At 41.2% G+C, this 18,862-nt stretch overlaps 1 protein-coding gene across 1 annotated transcript in view; it reads right to left on the reverse strand.

The window, feature by feature from the left end:
* Window positions 1-18,862, reverse strand: part of UNC5D (unc-5 netrin receptor D) — a 236,217-nt gene that overhangs the window by 213,603 nt on the left and 3,752 nt on the right. Inside the window, exon 3 of the mRNA XM_077760653.1 lies at window positions 7,949-8,092. Coding sequence (XP_077616779.1) covers window positions 7,949-8,092 — 144 coding nt within the window. The remainder of the gene's footprint in view (window positions 1-7,948; window positions 8,093-18,862) is intronic.

Here is an 18,862-nt window from a genome sequence, read left to right on the forward strand (position 1 = left end):
ACAGTTTACAGGAGAATGTGGCCAAAAGAATAATGTTATGCCAATGGGTATTTCTAGTTGTCAGTTTGACCCCAGACATGCATTTTACAACTCAGATCCTATGATGCCACCTCTGAGTATTCTGACAGAATAATCCTGTCCCCAATTCTACGTGGATTCAGTTTGAATGAGTCCCTGGTCTTTCTGGGTCAATTCTTCCTTTATTTTTTAAAATTAATGTTTATTTAGTTTTGAGAGAGAGAGAGCATGAGCAGGGGAGGATTAGAGAGAGAGGGAGACAAAGAATTCGAAGCAGGCTCCAGGATCTGAGCTGTCAGCTCAGAGCCCAACATGGGGCTCAAACTTACAAGCCGTGAGATCATGACCCGAGTTGAAGTCAGACGCTTAAACCGACTCAGCCATGTAGACGCCCCAATTCTTCCCTTTTTATATGAACATTAGATGTAGGAGGTGATTTCCTGAACCATCACATGACTGCCACTCACAGCCAGCTTCATGAGCGTAGGGTTCCCCAGGGCCCCGTGCTTGATTGTTTGATGGCTTCAAATTCTTAATTTTTGAACAAGGGGCCCCAGGTTGTAATTTTGCACTCGGTACCACAAATTATGTACCTAGTCCTGTGGCAACAAGCCTACATAGCACCCTTGTGTAAAATCAGACACACATGAACACAAGGCTTGAAAGTATCACCTCTGTGCCGAGAAAAACCAGCCCTTTCCCTCAGGCGGTTGCAAACATGTCCTAGGTCCACATCCTGGCTGCTGGAGGGTGTGGGCTGCTTCTCAGCCTGCCCATTCCCTTCCATGGCTAGATGCCCAGACACAGTGCACAGCTTTGTCTGGGGGCCCGGACTCTCATATCCATCAGTAATATTCACATACCGTTGACCCTTGGACAACACAGGTTTGAACTGTGTAGGTACACTTATGTGTGGAGTTTTTTCTATACATAATGGGACATAATACCAAACATGTATTTTCTCTTCCTTATGATTCTGTGTGTGTGTGTTTTTTTAAATTAATGTATTTATTTTGAGAAAGAGAGAGCATGGAAGGGGCAGAGTGAGAAAATCCTAAGCAGGCTCCATGCTGTCAGCGCAGAGCCCGATGCGGGGCTTGAACTCACAAACTGGGAGATCACAATTTGAGCTGAAACCAAGAGTCAAATACTTAACTGAATGAGCCACCCAGATGTCCCATCTTCCTTATGATTTTCTTGATAGAATTTCCTTTTCTATAGCTTGCTTTAAGAGTACAGTATATAATACACATAACATACAAAATATCTGTTAATTGATAGTGTTATAGGTAAGGCTTCCAGTCAACAACAGAGTATTAGCAGTTAAGTCTCTGGGAGTCAAAAGTTATATAAGGTGAATTTCTGACTGCATGGGGGGAGGTCAGTGCTCCTAACTCCCACATTGTTCAAGGGTCAACTGCAAATTAATTTCAATCTAAAGAAAAGGATTGACCTTTGACAGACTAAAATAATATCTTCTCTTCACTTTGGCCACATTCTTCCATGAAGAGGGCAAAGGAGGAGGGTTTCAAGCTTTTGTGCTGTGTCTACCAGGTACAGAAAGGTCTTGACAACTCTTTTTCCATAACCTGTGAGTAAATTCCATATTCTGAAAAGAGGGGAAGTAAACAGTGCAGGTGGAGCTGGTGGTCAAGGTCTCCTTTAGTGCCATATGCTGCGTACCACAGAGACGTATGGTTGTAATGCTTCACCTGTTCCCAAATCGCTTTTGACCCTCTCTTTATGGCCGTGTCGATCATTAGGAGTAGTGCACAAGGCAGGGAGGTCAAACATGATCCTTATGATAATGTCCTGGTAAGCTATGTATTCGCTAAGCCAGATATCATGTTGGGACCATGGCCCAATCAAGATAACTAACAAATGCCCTTCCAGAAAATCATATCAGGTATTGATAAGGTTGCCTTTTCAAAACAAACATTCCTAATACAAGGGTGATATAGAAGTCTCTGCAGTAGGCTCAGGGATCAAGACAATGAGGGTAATACAGTCCAATCTTAAATCAGATTACATTCTAAGAAAGGGAATACATCCACAAGTAACTTCAAAATAACTGTGACTCCACGCAAATTATAATACATACCAGGGGATCAGTGCTAAATAAATGCTATGAGAGCTCAGATGTGGATATTTAGATTTTATCAGTTTTGAAGCTGGAGATACTACATGGGAGGTATCCTGTCAAGGGCTCACTTGGTGTTTCAGCTGCTGAGGTCAATTAGTATTAAGGGATTTGTGCAACTAGGTTTCATAAAGGAGACAGCATACAAGACAAGCCTCCGATGTAGGAATTAGGTGGGAAGACGCAGGATGGTGCATGGTGGGGCTGAGAATATGCTCCAAGGAAGAGAAAGAATATGAGAAAGACTCTGAGCACATCAGAGGGGAAAAGTGAGTCTCATGTCCCAGAGCATAAGCTGCTCTAACCTAGTGGAATTTCAGCACATTTTCAGGGATCTAGTGAGAGACAAAACTAGAAAAGTAGGTTAAGGCTGCATTTGAATATCACACAGATGTGCCTATGCTTATTCTTTTTAATTTGCTGTCAGGAGGGGGTCATTGACAGTTTTTAGCAGGCGAAATTATTAATCAGAGCCATGGAGTTGAGATCTATAATTGAAGTTTAATTGGATGTCTCTCTTCTATAGTTTTCAAAAAGATATCACTACCCTCCAAAAGAGAAACAAATAAAAATAATACTGTTTTTATGTGTGCCTGGAACACGAGGGAGAGAATTTCATAGCTTTTAAATGAGGTTCTCCTTTAAACTCTTCACTCATTCTTGGCACAACTGCATAGGTATTTTAGGAGTGCCTCAAAAAAGCAGCCTATTTAAATGATATTCAGGATGTATATTTTATAGATCTTTTCTTTAAAAAAAGCCAACAAAGGGGCGCCTGGGTGGTTCAGTTGGTTGAGCATCTGACCTCAGCTCAGGTCATGGTCTCACAGTCTTATGAGTTTGAGCCCCACGTCAGGCTCTGTGCTGACAGCTCAGAGTCTGGAGGCTCCTTTGTGTTTCCCTCTCTCTGCCTCTCTTTCAAAAATAAACAAACATTAAAAAAATTAAAATATAATAAATCAAGCAAACAGTGGTTTTCTGCTGTGTTTCATTCCAAGTGTCCACCTTGCTATGTGACCCTCACAGGCAGAGGCTACCTGTCTCTCCAGCCCCAGCTCTTCTTTTGGGTGGTACGGGGGAAAGCCCAAGTCTCAAGAAGCGAGTGACCAACCAAGGGTTAACGATACAGGCAAAACATTTTGTAAGCAGACGAAGAAGACAGAGAAAAGCGGGAAAGAAAAAGCAATAGCTATGCAGCCAAATGTTCACACATGAAAATAAACAACTCTGAATAATTGAATATTCCTGGTTTTGACAACCGTCCAGCAGCAGAAGGAACAGATGCGACAACGGCCCGACTACCTCCAGCTGGATGGACTCAGACAAATGCGAGGAGGCCTGTGGGAGTCCCTCCCAGGAGACGGGCTTCTGCCAACCTGGTGAGGGTATGTGTGGGTTCGCTTTATTTATTTATTTTTACCTTTAGAAAATCACTTTTGAAACGGGGCCTGAGCTATTTCCAGCCCCAGGCACTTGGAAGGCAGCCAGCATCTCTCTGACACAATGTGGCATTATTAAGGAGAATACAATAGTTTAAGATGACAGCCACTCTGGCTACTCAAACAAAGTGTGTACTGTTTTTTGGACATGTCGTGTTTGACTTCATGTACATATATAATGTGTATAACTTATATGCATTAAAATATATTCAATATATGCAGTAACATTACCGTGAGGAGACATTTACTTAGAATGGAAAAGCAATCACTGTTTCCCACAAGAAAATACGTGAGTGCATGTGAACTTTTCTTGCTATGGTGGTTCTCAAATTCGATAGAAAGAAGTTGACAAGGCTTAGTAGCGAAGCACCAAGGAGGGGCCCAAGGGTGTAATTTCTGGCTCTGTGCCTACCACCTGCTGGGTGACCTTTGGTCAGGCCACCTAACCCTTCTGAACATCATTTATTCAGCCATTAAATGATAATGTTGGAGGAATGGGTTAAATCAACACTTCCCAAATAGTGCATCATAAAGTGATTTTTGTTCATTTGTACGTTCATTCGTTTCTATGGTCTTGCCACTCCATGTATGGCCCACAGACTGACTGGCAGCATCTGCATCATCTAAGAACTCTTGCAAATAATAGAATCTCAGACCTTGGACCAGACATACTGTGTCATTTTAATGGAATCACCTGTATTTTAATAGGATCCCAAATGATTTTCATGAATGTCAGAATTTGAGAAGTACCGCCCCTGGGTAGGATGTCCCAAAGTTCCCTGATCCCAGAATTACCTGGAAAACTTTGTACAAACACAGTTTCCCTGATCCCTTCTCCAGAATCTGATCCAATAGCCCTGGGGTGAAAGCCAGGTGTCTGCATATTTAACTGAAAACTCAGGTGAGTCCGTGTCGAGAAAAATACGGAGTAAAATAAATAGAATAATTGTATTTATCCTGTTTCCCTTTAAAATTGAATGTTCGGGTGGTATCATGCCAGTGATGACCTATTGTGACCTGTCAAGATACTCCAGTCAATAAATACATCCCTTGGCTGGATGCGCCAATGGCCAGGAAAGTTCTGCTTACTGCAGTTTCAAAATTGTTAAACTCTTCATGCCTCACTGGCTAAATGTAGGAAGCATAAGGAGCTCTGATGTTGCACTACAATAATTTAATGAATAATATAAAAATGATACTAATTTTGCAAAGTCCCCTCAAGACAACTGTCATCAGATTCGTCAGATACATTCATCTATCAAAATCCTTATTTAGCACATTAAGATGTCTTTAGTACTTCAAAAACCAATCTTAAAAAGAAGAAACATAGTGACAATTATATCCAATTTGGCTTTTCATTTATTGGGAATAAAGACTATCCTCATGTGCAATGTGTTATTTGCTGGGAAGTACTCGCAAATAGCAGCCAGAAATCTTATTTCAACAAAACATGAAAGTTATTAAAAAAAAGTGCTTTTTTTTTCTTCCTACAAGCAAATGAAAAGAATTTCAAGCAAGGTCCTAAAGGCACTTTTCCCCCTCCACTTTTGGTGCTTAATGGCATTAAACATAGTTAAATTTCAATTTACATCTTAATGTACACTGGTCCCCAAGTCAAATGCAATATTTAATGACAAATCATGTCTTGACTTGCATAAATAATTTTAAATAAATTAAAAAATCTGTCACTTGCTACATAGGAAGAAATTAAAAATATGTTGTAAGTACAGGAGATAACAGTAATTGCATAATATAGGGTTTAATGCTAACTTTTTTCCTTAAAAATCACATCTTTACCATATTCACATGTGCATATCATATGCAAGAATGTGAAAATGATGTTTTAATCCCTGAAGAGACTGGTGTGATTATTACCACAAAAGCATCAGATGACTCTAAAAAAGGCAAGAAATGATAGAAAAGGGTTTTTTCACTTGTAACATCCTTTGATCTTATCATGCTTGGAAGAGTTAGATCCTAGCGCTGCCCTAGCATGGATTTTTAAGAGTCCATATCAGCCATAATCTGCAGAAAATTTACTAAGCCACTACAATTTTAGTTCAGTGCAATTAGTTTTAGCAAGTATTAACACACCTCCTAAAGAGTGATGCTTATTTTAGGGAGGCTCAAATAGCTCATGACTGATAAGCCTGACTCTGTGCCAGGTAAAATTTGAAATACTTTCTAGTTACCTGTACCTGTAATGCTTGCAATAATTCTATAAAGTAGGCACCCTTTCATCACTGGGGACATTAAGACACAGAGAGAGGCATAAATTGTCCACCATCACAAAACTAAGGAGTAGAGCTGGAGCCAGTAACCAGCAGGACTGTGGTGTCTGCTGGGGTCTTAACCACCGTGGTCCACATGGTCGAAGTGGAAACGACAGGAACGAAGGCACATGTCAGAGAAGTGAGGCTGATTTCCAGAACAATCAGCAGCTGCTTGGAAGGACACAGCGTACATGATCAAAGGCTATGGGAAATTAACAAAGGGGAGTTGGGAGTCATTCTTTACCAAACTTTATAAGCCAGGGGAAACCCCCCCAGAGCTTTCTAACAAGCTGGTGATAATCAGAAATTAAATGAGCAAGTATGGAGGTGAGGAAGACTGGAGGTGACAGCTCAGTGTGATGCTATTTATAGTAAATCACAGGTCACCTGGACCTCAGAGGCATTGAGGAAGAGGGGAAACAGGAAAAGTGATGTGGAGAAGCCACAAATTGAGGGAGGCCATGTTGAAATCCCCCATGCTGTTTGGTTTCTCTCTCTGTTTTTGTTGTTTTTTTTTTTTCCAGAGAGAGACTGGGAAATTATATGCTTCACCCTGATGAGGGTCAAATACACCGACTAGCTGAAGCTGTGCAAGGATCACAGAGCTGGTTGTGTTAAAGGAGGGTAACATCAAACATATTCCCTCTCTCAGATGGCCTGCTGCTTTAGAGTCATCAAGTATTTGTCGGCTAAAATTAACTAAATAACTGCAGGACACCGGTTCCCCATGGCTCTTACATCAAAGAACACAGCTTACAAAATGACCTCTTCTCCTTGGCCTATGAGGGCCCAGTCAACATCCAGGAAAGGGCCTCCCCAATTGCCAGTAGACTGAAGGTGAAATGTGTATTTTGAGCAGCAGATTTCATTTCCCAAGAAACATAACTATTTCTGCAAATAGCAATTCATTCCTCTTCTCGATCCCTAAAACCATCGACATCTGCTATGAATTCCTTGAGCCCTCAAATAAATCCCCCTTGTCCCGTATTCTTTATGACACTCTCAGAAGGCATCATTTGAATAAAATAACAATAACCAAGTCTGTCTTCATCCTCTCAATTTCTTTCTGGAGGAGCTTTTACACTCTTGGGCTCACAAAGGAAATTTTATGGGGACCCATTGGGGTGGGATAATGGAGGTAGGGGAATGAAGACATTTTGAGGGAGGAGAAAGGAAGTTTGTGTCCTTCTAAGTATGTCTGAGATGATAAAAACATTGATGCTGAACTATGATAAGGAAATCCTGGTGTCTCCTGAAAAGCAATTTTCGTCTTCTTCCCCCACTACTTTTTTCCTTCTTGGAGTTCTACGTGGGTCACACAAATGGAGTTTTAAAACCTGTTTCCATGTATTAAGATACAGAAGCAAGAGGTTGAATGAAGAGCAGGCTATACAAATCCCTTCCTCTCTAATGTCTGATTTTTGCAGGTTGGCTGGAAAGTGCAGTAAACAGTCACTTCTCACCTTTTCCCATCAATGCGCCCTTGAACTTTGTAAGTGATAACGGACAGCAGAACCCAGTTACATGGATTTCTTTTTCTCAGGAACCATTTATTTCCTGCCCCCTCCCCAAGCAATGTTGAGACATCTGCAGTCTGACAATCTTGGCAGAATCTCTGAGCCAAACTGATTTGCTGATTGTACTCCAGAGGCAAGGACCAAACATTTAAAATCCAACTTTAAAGAGTAAATGCTGGGGCGCCTGGGTGGCTTAGTCGGTTAAGTGTCCGACTTTCGCTTAGGTCATGATCTCGCGGTTCGTGGGTTCGAGCCCCGCGTCGGGCTCTGTGCTGACTGCCAGCTCAGAGCCTGGAGCCTGTTTCAGTCTGTGACTCCCTCTCTCTCTGACCCTCCCCTGCTCACACTGTCTCTCTCTCTCTCCTAAAAAAATAAAAAATAAATAAATAAAAATAAAAAAAAAATAAAGAGTAAATGCAGTAGAGAGAGAGAGAGAGAGACAGTTGTGATGTTTCCTGGATGTCCTCTGATGAATATTCTGCAGAAGCACCCAGCACGTCCAAACCTACCATGTCAGTCTGTGTCTGAACTGGACAAGAACATCACCCAGAATGTACTCACAAGCTATGCGCACAGAGGCCTTCCTGCTTTTGGAGGTCCCCAGGTGGCTCCATGCCACACACTGGCACCAGTAGTCCTCTGGCCCATGGAAGTCCTCTACCTGCTGCCTGGTGACGTTGATAAACACCTCCCGGACCTTCAAGCCTGATAGGGAGACAGAGCAAATCTTAATATTTTTCAAACAGAAAGTTAAGGATAGTTAACAAACCTTCTCTTGTTAATTAAACAATTCTGTTTTTAATCAAGGCTAGGTTTTAATTACTCTGACAATAATATATTGCTGCTAATTAAATTCCAACAGCTGAGTAAGCTAGAAAGAATGAGGGTGAAGTATTACCAACTGACATGGCTCCGATACCATATAATAATTTTCGCAGTACCTCGACTTAGTGCTTTTTCTTTGTGTTGCTTGGTGTGAAGCCTAGTGTGAGGAATGCAGTACCACAATTAACTTCTGGGATTCTAGAAGTTGAAGAGGCCTCAGCATACAGACCGAGATGTAGTTCCAGGTGGTTCTAAAATGGCCCTATCCCTGGGTATGGCAGTGCGCCAGCATCTAGCAGTGTGGCTCAGGAGAAAGAGGGAACAGGGAATGTGTGTGAACAGGCTGGGACACCAGAGAAAGGCCAACCCTTGGCTTCAAAGACTTCAGACAACAAATACAATGCAGACAATTTGAACTTCATTGGTCTCAAAGCCCTGAGACAGCCCAAAAAGGCCACTAGAGCAATGGCATGAGGAGGGAAAGGACGGGCAGGCTCTTACTGAAAAAGGAGTTAAGGCTACACCTGCAAAATAAGATAAAACTAGGACAGCCTCCTCTCAATTATTATTATTATCATTATTAATTACCTTGCATCCTCCCAAGAGTTAGAAAATGTACTTGATACTTTTTACTGGGGGACTGTATCTTCCAAACCTCTGACCAAGGAGGACTGGCCTTCTTTCTTTGGGAAGAACAGTCACCTTGCATACAGTGCCAAGAATGAAAGGGGACATGCATCACTAGCCATATCAGTTCAATCATCACAGGCAGGACTGCAGCCCTGACAGTCAGCAAGCTCTCTCTGTTCACCAGACATGCTGAGGCTGTGCCTTTCTCTGGGATAGACAGTGTGTGAGAAAAAGAGATCATGTCTATTGAATTCCATGTATGTACCTAGCATCATAGAAGCCCTCAACTTACTCACTCACTACATTTTTACAATGCACTGATGCAGTACAAACTATGGCATCTCCACTATGCAGACAAAAGAACTATCTTAGAGAGACTAAGTCATCTGTTTGCGGTTACACAGTCTCTTAATGGAAGATTCAAAGTTTGAATCTAGATCAGTCTTAAGGCAAAACCAGCATCATGTGCACATCCTTCTCAAAAATTAAAATTCTGTGCCTGTATTTTAGGTGCTTATACTTAATTACGGAAATAAGACTAACACAGGGAACATTTAAAGAAACAATACGTGCATAATTATTCTTTTTCCTTTAAATTCAAAAGGAATTCATGGGAAAGAATCATCAGTACAATCCGATGAGCCAGCGGCTCATGATGGAGGAGGTGGAATGTGATTATATCTTGGGTGGTGGTAGGATTTAAAGAACAAGAACGGAGGTGTGCCATCAGTCAAGGCTGAGGAGACATTCCTTTCTACCTGATCAATAACATGTTATTGACAGTGTATGATGACAGATAGTTTTATGGCCACATAAATCACCACATACAATTGAAGTTACACTTCCTCAAATTTTAGGAGGTACCACACAGAAAATCATCTTGTTGACAGGTGATAATCCATGTTTCCCTGTTTGTGCGAAGTGCAAAAGTACACTTTTTTTTTTTTTACCCTGGCAGGGATGTAAGGTTCTCAAAGTCTGAGTCCCACATGGAATACCAGAGAAGCCCTACAGGTGTTTTTATTGATGGTGTTGTTTTTGTCTTTGCACTTAAAGAAACAAAAAGTGTGAGTGGAAGGATGAGGGCAAGGAGGAGGTAGAGTTGGGAGGTGAAGAGAAAAGGAGAATAAAAATGAGGCAGCAGAACAAAACAGGATGGTTAGGGACAAAGCAGAGCAGAGTGTGGTCGCCCATGCTGGGGATTGGAAAATAATGTGAAATAAAACAAAACTAAGGAAGGAAACTTCAGAGACGAGGGCTTGTGTTAAACTTTTTTCTTTGATTTGAAGCAAATGGTGGATGATCCTACCTATCTACCATCGAATAGTAAAAGGGATGAGAGAGAACATCAAATCAATGTACCCAGAGGTCAGAGATGCTCTGTCACAGTGAAGAGACGTGTCACGTGGGAGACAGAATATGCCCACCATTTAGTAATCAGGGGTCTCATCAGAGAAGCATTCTACAGGTTTGAGTGGTCACAAATGGGTTCAAGCTAATGGGGAGCAATTCTATTCCTTTTTTTCTTCTTTTACTTTCCCCATTTCATTAAAGCATCTATGTCATCAGTTTCCTTTAGGTGGAAATGAAGACAATCACCATTCAAAATGGTTCAGGACTCTCATGATTCTGAAACAGGGAGTTTTAGAAACGTCCATCCAAATGTCAAAACTTGCTATGATTTAGTCCAGGCACCACTGTGGTTTAAAGGACGGGGCGCCTGGGTGGCTTAGTCGGTTAAGCGTCCGACTTTCGCTTAGGTCATGATCTCGCGGTTCGTGGGTTCGAGCCCCGCGTCGGGCTCTGTGCTGACAGCCAGCTCAGAGCCTGGAGCCTGTTTCAGTCTGTGACTCCCTCTCTCTCTGACTCTCCCCTGCTCACACTGTCTCTCTCTCTCTCCTAGAAATAAATAAAACATTAAAAAAAAATTTAAAGGAACCTAGGATTTGTTCTAATGAGGTCTGGTTAAGACCCACACACACAACGGAAATGACGGTCATGAAAGGAGACATTTACTCTCACAAATCCCCAGAAACAAGAGGCAAAACACAGCATGCAGGGCCACTTGGGGAAGGTAGGAGGCAGAAGGGGCACTGGAAAATGGGGGCAAGAAAGAGCCTTTAGTGGTTTCCATGGGAAGACTCAGGACCCAGTAAACAGGTGTAGAATTGTCTAGTTTGAATCATTTCAGTGAACTCAGGGACATAATGGCTGTCCCCAGTTGTCAGGTAGCTGGTCCTGAGATGAGAAAAGGGCAATGTTGCCCTAGAGTATAAGAGCTTAATAAAAGAAGTGGCTAGGGGTCTGGGCTCTGGATGGTTGGTTTGCATATAGAAGGCACTCTCACAGGCAAGTTGTCTGCTCTCTCCAGGAATCAGGGAGCCCTTTGGCAGGATGTCCCTTCAAGGTGAGCAAGACCCCAGCATGTCAGAGCATCACTTACAGAAACTAAACATGTACACATGGACAGACAGATGCATGTTTATTTGGGGAAAGCATAAACCATAGACCACAGACTGTCACCATGAAAGTCCGACCTTATCTTACCCCATGTCAAGAAGTCTGCAACCCCTCCTTCAGATTGTGGGTGAAAGCACAATGCTGAAGTCACAATTGCAACATTAGGACAGCTCAGTTACAAGTCCTTCACAGGGGCTTTCCCACTGGATTGGAGAAACCAAACAAATACAAACCAACTATTTCCAAACACAGTGTAGTTTTCCTACAGACTGCATTAGGGTAGCAGGCCCCTTGAAAAGGCCACAAGTGGGGCACCTGGGTGGCTCAGTCATTTAAGCATCTGACTTTTGATTTTGGTTCAGGTCATGATCTTATGGTCCGTGAGATCAAGCCCTGCATTAGGCTCAGTGCTGATAGCATGGAGGCTGCTTGGGATTCTCTCTCTACCTCTCTCTCTGCCTCTCCTCCACTTGTATCTACACATGCATGTTCTTTCTCTCTCTCAAAATTAATAAATAGACTTAAAAACAATAAAAAATAGGGGTGCCTGGGTGGATCAGTATGTTGAGCTCCCAACTTCAACTCGGGTCATGATTTCATGGTCTGTAGGTTCGAGCCTTGAATTGGGCTCTGTGCTGACAGCTCAGAGCCTGGAGCCTGCTTCAGATTCTGCATCTCCCTCTGTCTTTCTGCCTTTCCCCCACACATACTCTCTCTCTTTCTGTCTCAAAAATAAACAAACATTAAACAAATAAACATTTTAAAAAAATCTAAAAATAAAAGGCCACAGTGACATAACCCCCACACACCCCAGCCAAATACACTGTCTGGATTAGACCTTTCTTCTAACATGAAGTCTTCAGTCTAATCAAATCATTCTCTCTAGGAGAACCCTTGGAAAACCATGAGCATTTTATATCTATTATACTTATCTCTACCATAACGAGAAATAATTCTATTGAACAAAAAAGTTTTAAATAGTATATTCTCTCTCAAATCTCCATTAGAGCTCTATTAATACACACACACACACACACACACACAAAGTGCACACGTGACAAACATCCATGGAAAGCAGCTCTATTTAAGGAAACCTCCTCCTACTCCCCTCCGCTGAAGTTCATCCAATAGTGTTGCAGGGATGGCCATCTATTTCAACATCTCAAGAGACAGTAGCTAACTTGTTCAGGAGAAATGCGACAGAGGAGCAGAAATCCCAGGCAAACGGAAGGTGACACATAAATAAAGGCAGCACTGCACCTGATAACTTGTGTAACTCTAATAAGCACGAAAAAGTCCAACCCTTTAAATTATTGTGTAAATTACAACCATCAGCCTTTGTTATGGACTAGCGTCTTACAGAATATAAAAATATGACTATGGGACTGATATGCTAATAAGCTTTCGACGCTGTTGGATGGTTCAGTTGTACAGAAACTAATGTTGGCAGCAGATGAATAATTGCTCTGCATGTTCTAAACATAACAGAGCAGCACAGACCTTCATCATTTGTCAGCTTTATTTGTTTAAATGAGAAAAATGCTGACAGCAGTTATTGCTGTAATCCCCTTATTTATCAGATAGAAAACACTAGTTACTCTTAGCAGGTCTAATCCTGTAGGGAGACTAAAAGTTACAGAATTTTCAAACTAATTGAAGGTATACTGTGTTAGTGTTCCAAGAAGAGAAATACAGAAGACAGCAGGAAGGAAATGGTGAAAGAAAAAGAAGGCAAATCATTTATTCCTGGCTAATGTTGAAAAGGGGGACTCTATATCTTAGTATTGACTTCTGTAGCAAAGAAAGAAGTCTAGAATAGTATTTAGCATTCAGCACCATGCCCACTGCAACCCAGTGCCTAACAGCTGTCCCACACCTTTTATCTACTGCTCATTATCACACTTGCACAAAGCTCATCAGCAGCATCCTGCCATGGTTATTGCTGCCAGCCTGCTCTCGGATACACCTGCTGATGGGCACCTGGGGAAGAATTTGACATCATTCCCCAATGCTTCCCACCCCTCCTCACTTCATGTTCCGCAATCTTTTGGAAGTTCTCTATAGCAGGATGCATGGCTTTATTAAACTCAATTACTAAGTTCAAAGATCTCTCTTCCTCCTTGGAGTATTTTTCGTGTCACAAAACCACATAGACTTAAGAAACCAGCAAACTAGGCCTCGGTGAATTGTCTTCTCAACTTAGGCTCTGTGCCCTTTCCTTGGGGGCAGCTTAGCTCTGTGTTTCATCAACCTCATGGGTCATTTTCCACATTGTAATGGTTCATGATTGGGGATAAACTAAGAGAATGAGTAAACTCCTCTTCAAAGACAAAGTTCCAAAGAACTATTTCCAAAGCAACTTCATGAGTGGCACAGGGCCCTCCTCAATTCTTTAGGAGTGAAAAAGGAAAAATCAAAGTCCTCTTGAAAAGCGACAGCCTCATATTCAAGAGACTTCTCTAATAAACTATTGTCTACCTAGGTATCTCAGTCCCCTCCGAGACCTGCATTTGACTGTGAGATAGTCCATCCTTACCCATGGTTTCCAGAGGAGACAGAAAACAACCCATTCATCTGGAGGAAGGAAGTCCACCACTTCTACAAGTGAGTGTTGTTCATGTGCCTCTTACTAGTCCAGGGCTAGAGCCTAGAAAATATGCTTTGGGGTGCCTGGATGGCTCAGTTGGTTGAGAGTCTGAGCCCTGATTTTGGCTTAGGTCATGCTCTTACAGTCCTGAGATCAAACCTTGCATCGGGCTCTGTACTGAGCATGAACCCTGCTTGGAATTCTCTGGTTTCCTCCCTCTTTGCCCATCCTTCACCTGTGCTTTCTTTCTCTCTCTCTCAAAATAAATAAATAAACATTTAAAAAATGCTTGAACAAGAAACTTCCCCATATTTTGAAAGGCGTTATTATCATCATTGTTGATTATTACACCCTTTTATAGCCCTTTATTTTTATTAAGGTCATCACATGTATTACCTTATTTCATCTTAACAGCATGTTACTGTTTCTATGCTTACCTCGTCGCAGGTCCCATATCATAGGAAATACATCAGAGATGTTATACAGTTTGCAATGTACATTAATTAAAAAACATAACTGAGTGTACCATATTGTGCCTGCCACTATGCCGGGTGCGGACGATACTGTGACAAAGTAGATGATTAAGATTCTTGCCCTCAAGTAGCTTACATGCTAAATGGGGGAGACATTTCAACCTTCCCAGACAAGGCAGTATGGGAACTGTCATGACATAAGAAGTGCCACAGGACCACACGAGAGGGGCTGCTTACCCCTCCTCAGCAGCAAGAGGTTCTAGGGGTGGATGCCATTCTACCTGGAACATGAAGGCTCTCTCCTTACCTAGTCAGCATAATGTCTAAAGCAAGGCTCTGGGAAGGACACATGGATCGGACACCTATTTAAAGTTTCAAAAGTCTGACATATTAGGGAAGCATTTTCACAGAAGTGTGCCTCCATTCCTTTGGGGACCTTAGATATCTTCAGGCCAACATGCTATTGAAAATAGTAAGTTAAATGTAGATAATTAAAAGGTAGAACTGTATTTCATTTTCCTGGCAGATGCTTAATTAGGGCTAAATGTCTTTTGCCACTTCATCCTAGCAACAAGATTAAAATGTATTTTGATAAAAAAAAATAGTCATCCTTTGAATGTGTGCGATGCCTAATGAATACTCTTTAGTTTCCCCTAGATAATAACCACTCCACGTATTCCTCAGAAGCACAAGTTCAGAGTTAAGTACAGAAACTAAGAATACACTCAAGCTCTCCAGTTTCTTCCACACCAGAGATTAGAATTAATCAGTACAGAGGTGTCTGGCAGAGGGAAGCAAATTAACTTGATAGTGTTGTCTGATAGCAGAGAGAGGGAAACTCTAGAGCCAGTAGTAGACAAGGTAGGGTTATTTAGAGGACAGCACCCTGTAAATGACTCACTGGGACATCACACTCACAGCATGGTAGACAACCATCATGATGTCCAACCCAGCTGCCTGGATAAGTGACTTCTGTTTCCTGCGGTCACTCAAATTACCTCCAGGTAGTAGATCATGCCCTGAGGGCAGGGCATACATCATAAAACCTCTACCTCCCAGGGTGCTACCCTTGGCTCAGAGAATAACATGCAGCCAGAATGTAAACTGAAGGAATGAATTGCAAGCCAGTAACAAGTTATTCGGTGCAAGGCAGTTACTCGCATGTTAATAAGACCGGCCCTTCTGTCTATTTGAAATTATAAAACTTCATAATTTTCTATTGTTTTTGGAAGAGTAATCAACAGCCACTTTCCTCATTAAAAAAAGAATAATAATGAGCAATTTCAGGTTTATCCTTTTGAAGGCTAACCTGGATTGAGCACTTGCTGTATATACACTAAGCCCTGAGACTCTGTACTCCTCATGGGAGTTCTATGTAATAGATTAAATTATTGCTATTTTACAGCTGGGGAAACAGAGGTGGAAGGAGGCTAGGTAACACATGTACCTAAAAGCTTGGAAAGTAGGGGCTAGATTTCAAACCAACATTGTATCGTCTAACACCGATACCCATGCTCTTAAGCGCTACATGGTCTTCAGGGTTTCTTTTAGATTCTTATAATTCCTACTTCAAATAAACATGCTTCTGAGTGTTGTGTGAACAAAAAAAAGCTGAAAATGTCCAAAGGCATTGATACAGAATTTAGTGTTTACGACAAATCTCTGGTCCCTATCAGGAATTGCTATTAAATTACATAAATGGTGAGCTGCTCTCTCTCTCTGCTAAGGATGGAGTGAGTGCAAAAGGCCACCACTTTTTTGTAGGTAAGGTTCAACTGGATACAAGAGACAAGATCTCCTATACTCTGTCACAAGGTTATGGAAAGAATGCATAGTATTTTCATGAAAACCTTTCAAGAATATGTCAGTCCTCTCTGAGAGGCACAGTATTGAACAAGATGAAATCTGGGGTGGGATGGGAGAACATTTCTATACAAGTGAGTTTTAAACTCACAAACTGTCAATGGAACACTTGAGAGATGGGTTTTTTCTGTGTTATGTGGACTAAAATATATGCTTCCCAAAAGTACCTCAGTGATTTGTGAATCATTGAAGGCAACTTCAAATTAATGGTTTTCTGGAAAAAACTATATTCAAATCCCCATCACCAGCACAGCAAAGTTCTTAGACACAAACTTTAAAGATTTAATACATTTTTATTCCTATTCTTCTCCCTTCTCTCAACACAATCCATTAACCTTTTATCCCCAGAGAGCAACTCCAGTTGTTTAAAAAGGAAATCACACACAATGAAAGCTCTGAAATGATATTCTTTAAGAAGAAAAATATTAGTTTACCGGAGTTGAGACTTTTCCCATAACACATTGGAATACACATTATTTCACTCATTAGAGTTCAATACCTCCAAGGTAGAATAAGATAAGAGCCACGGAGCGCTGTTAAGGGAACTTCTGTTTTTATTGAACAATAAAGAAGTGGTTTAGCTTATTGATAACTCAAGCTTCCCACAGGCTACATTACCTTGATTGCCAAGGATGGGTTTTGTTGGTTCTTGTTTCTTTTCCGTGTGTGTGTGCACGCGCGCATGCATGTGTGTGCATGCGTACACGCACGTCTGCCTGCTTATTACATTAAATCTCTTAATTTCTCTGTTACTAAGCACTCTGCCCATTTCTCAAGGGTGTGATTCCTAGGTAGGGATTACCCCTCAACTCCAGATGTTAACAGGCAGAAGTCACAAGGAAGAAAAGTTCCCATATTTCCAAACGAAATGAGGCAAAACAAATGAAAGAGGACCCCTTCGCTTGTGCAGAGAACAGAAAGTGTACATTACTAAGAGGTATAGCCATGTCTGTGCAAACACAGTAACTCACGTCAAATAAATTGTGCCTTTTGCAGGAAAGAACTCTAGCTCTGGGTTTTCTGAGCTAAATTGCATGAAAACACACAATCCTTTTTCTTCTTATTTGAACTCTTAGATGACGGGGCCAAATTACCAGAAAGACCAAAGGCAGTTTGCAGGCTTTAACAACTGAAAGGACTTATTGCTTCCAATTTGGAAAATACAAAAGATTCTGTGTCTACTCCAAACACTCCTGGGCCTTATGCATTTCCCATTAGGACTTTGAAGAAAGAAAATCTTAAGTAAAGAGAATATCAAGGTTCTCTGGGAGTGTTCAAATGGAGACTATGTTGGCCAAAGATAGATAAGCATTTATTAGCAACTTCTTAAAAGAACATGGACAACTCTCTGCTTCTGCTCAAATGTAGTCCTGCATCCTTGGCCTCTTGGCATCCTTCCCTCCTCCTGGACCAGCAGGAATTGTCTTACAGATGCAATCAAAAGCCATTAAGTCTGTAAAGGTAGCCACGCAAGCCCTGTTCTGGAATTCCGCATTGAAGAACCCAAGGGAAGAAATGCATCTATTTTTCAATACCTGAGGCCATTTTGCTTCCAACCTTAATTGCACTTATGTATTGGTTTGACGTACACCATCTCCACTCATCTTGCTCCGGTTTCCACTATTCTGCTATTAATACAGAGCTTAGGAAACATAATTGCAGTGTGCAGTAGACAGCGATTTTCATTAACTACACAGAAGAAAACTGTTTAGGGAGAGACATTTTTTTTTTTCTATTGATTCAATCAAAATGACTTGGAAGAAAAGGTTGTACTTATTAAATTCTTTTCAAAAAGGTAGTTGTTAAAATTCAAATTCTTTCTCAACCAAAAATTGGTATATAATCTCTTCAGGTTTTGTCATTTATGATTTTTTTTGTTCTTCCCAGTTCCTTTGAAATTTGTGACTTTTTATTGGTCTTTTTTTTTTTCTTTTTCTTTAAGTGGAGAGGGAAGACTTTTACATGGAAACAGAGAATGTAATCAAGGCTGCTATCTGCAAGACATGGAGTTGCCTAGCAATGCTAGGGGAATTAAAAGGGGGAAGCAATAACAAAACAGAATGTTGTGAAATTACAAGAGGGTGCAGTGTTAAATTGGCTTGCAATACTTATCAAGAGGTCTTTGAATGAGAATGGATATAGGATTTTCTAGGACTGGTAGAAAAAAAAAAATACTTGGCCATTTTTCAATGTTCTTCCTATCTTTCATTTGGAGGAGTTTACCCAATGGGATTCTGCTATTGTGAGTTCATTACTGGACAAAATCTAGGCCAGAAACATCGGACAATAAAACAGAGCCTCACTGAGCCACTGGTATTTGAGTCTTTTCCAGTTGGACTAATTGAATATAAGATATATAAGCCTTTCACATTCTCCCATTGTCTTACAGGCTTTTGCTCACATGGCAAATGCTGTTATGCTGTTCCCTTTGTCGCCCTCTCCCAGATTTCAGAGTCCTCTTTTGAAGTGTTCACACCGAGATAAATGGGGGTGCTTTGTTCATGACTTAGTCTCTGCAAGTGCAAGGAGAATCCAAGATCCCAACCTGGGAGCACCAATGCAGACATTTTATTGACACTGAGTTTGGATTTGTCATTCTCTTTTGCTTGGATTATGATAAATCATTTTAAGAAAGAT

This window comes from Crocuta crocuta, unplaced genomic scaffold, assembly GCF_008692635.1.
Source record: "Crocuta crocuta isolate KB4526 unplaced genomic scaffold, BGI_CrCroc_1.0 scaffold546, whole genome shotgun sequence".
NCBI lineage: Eukaryota > Metazoa > Chordata > Mammalia > Carnivora > Hyaenidae > Crocuta > Crocuta crocuta.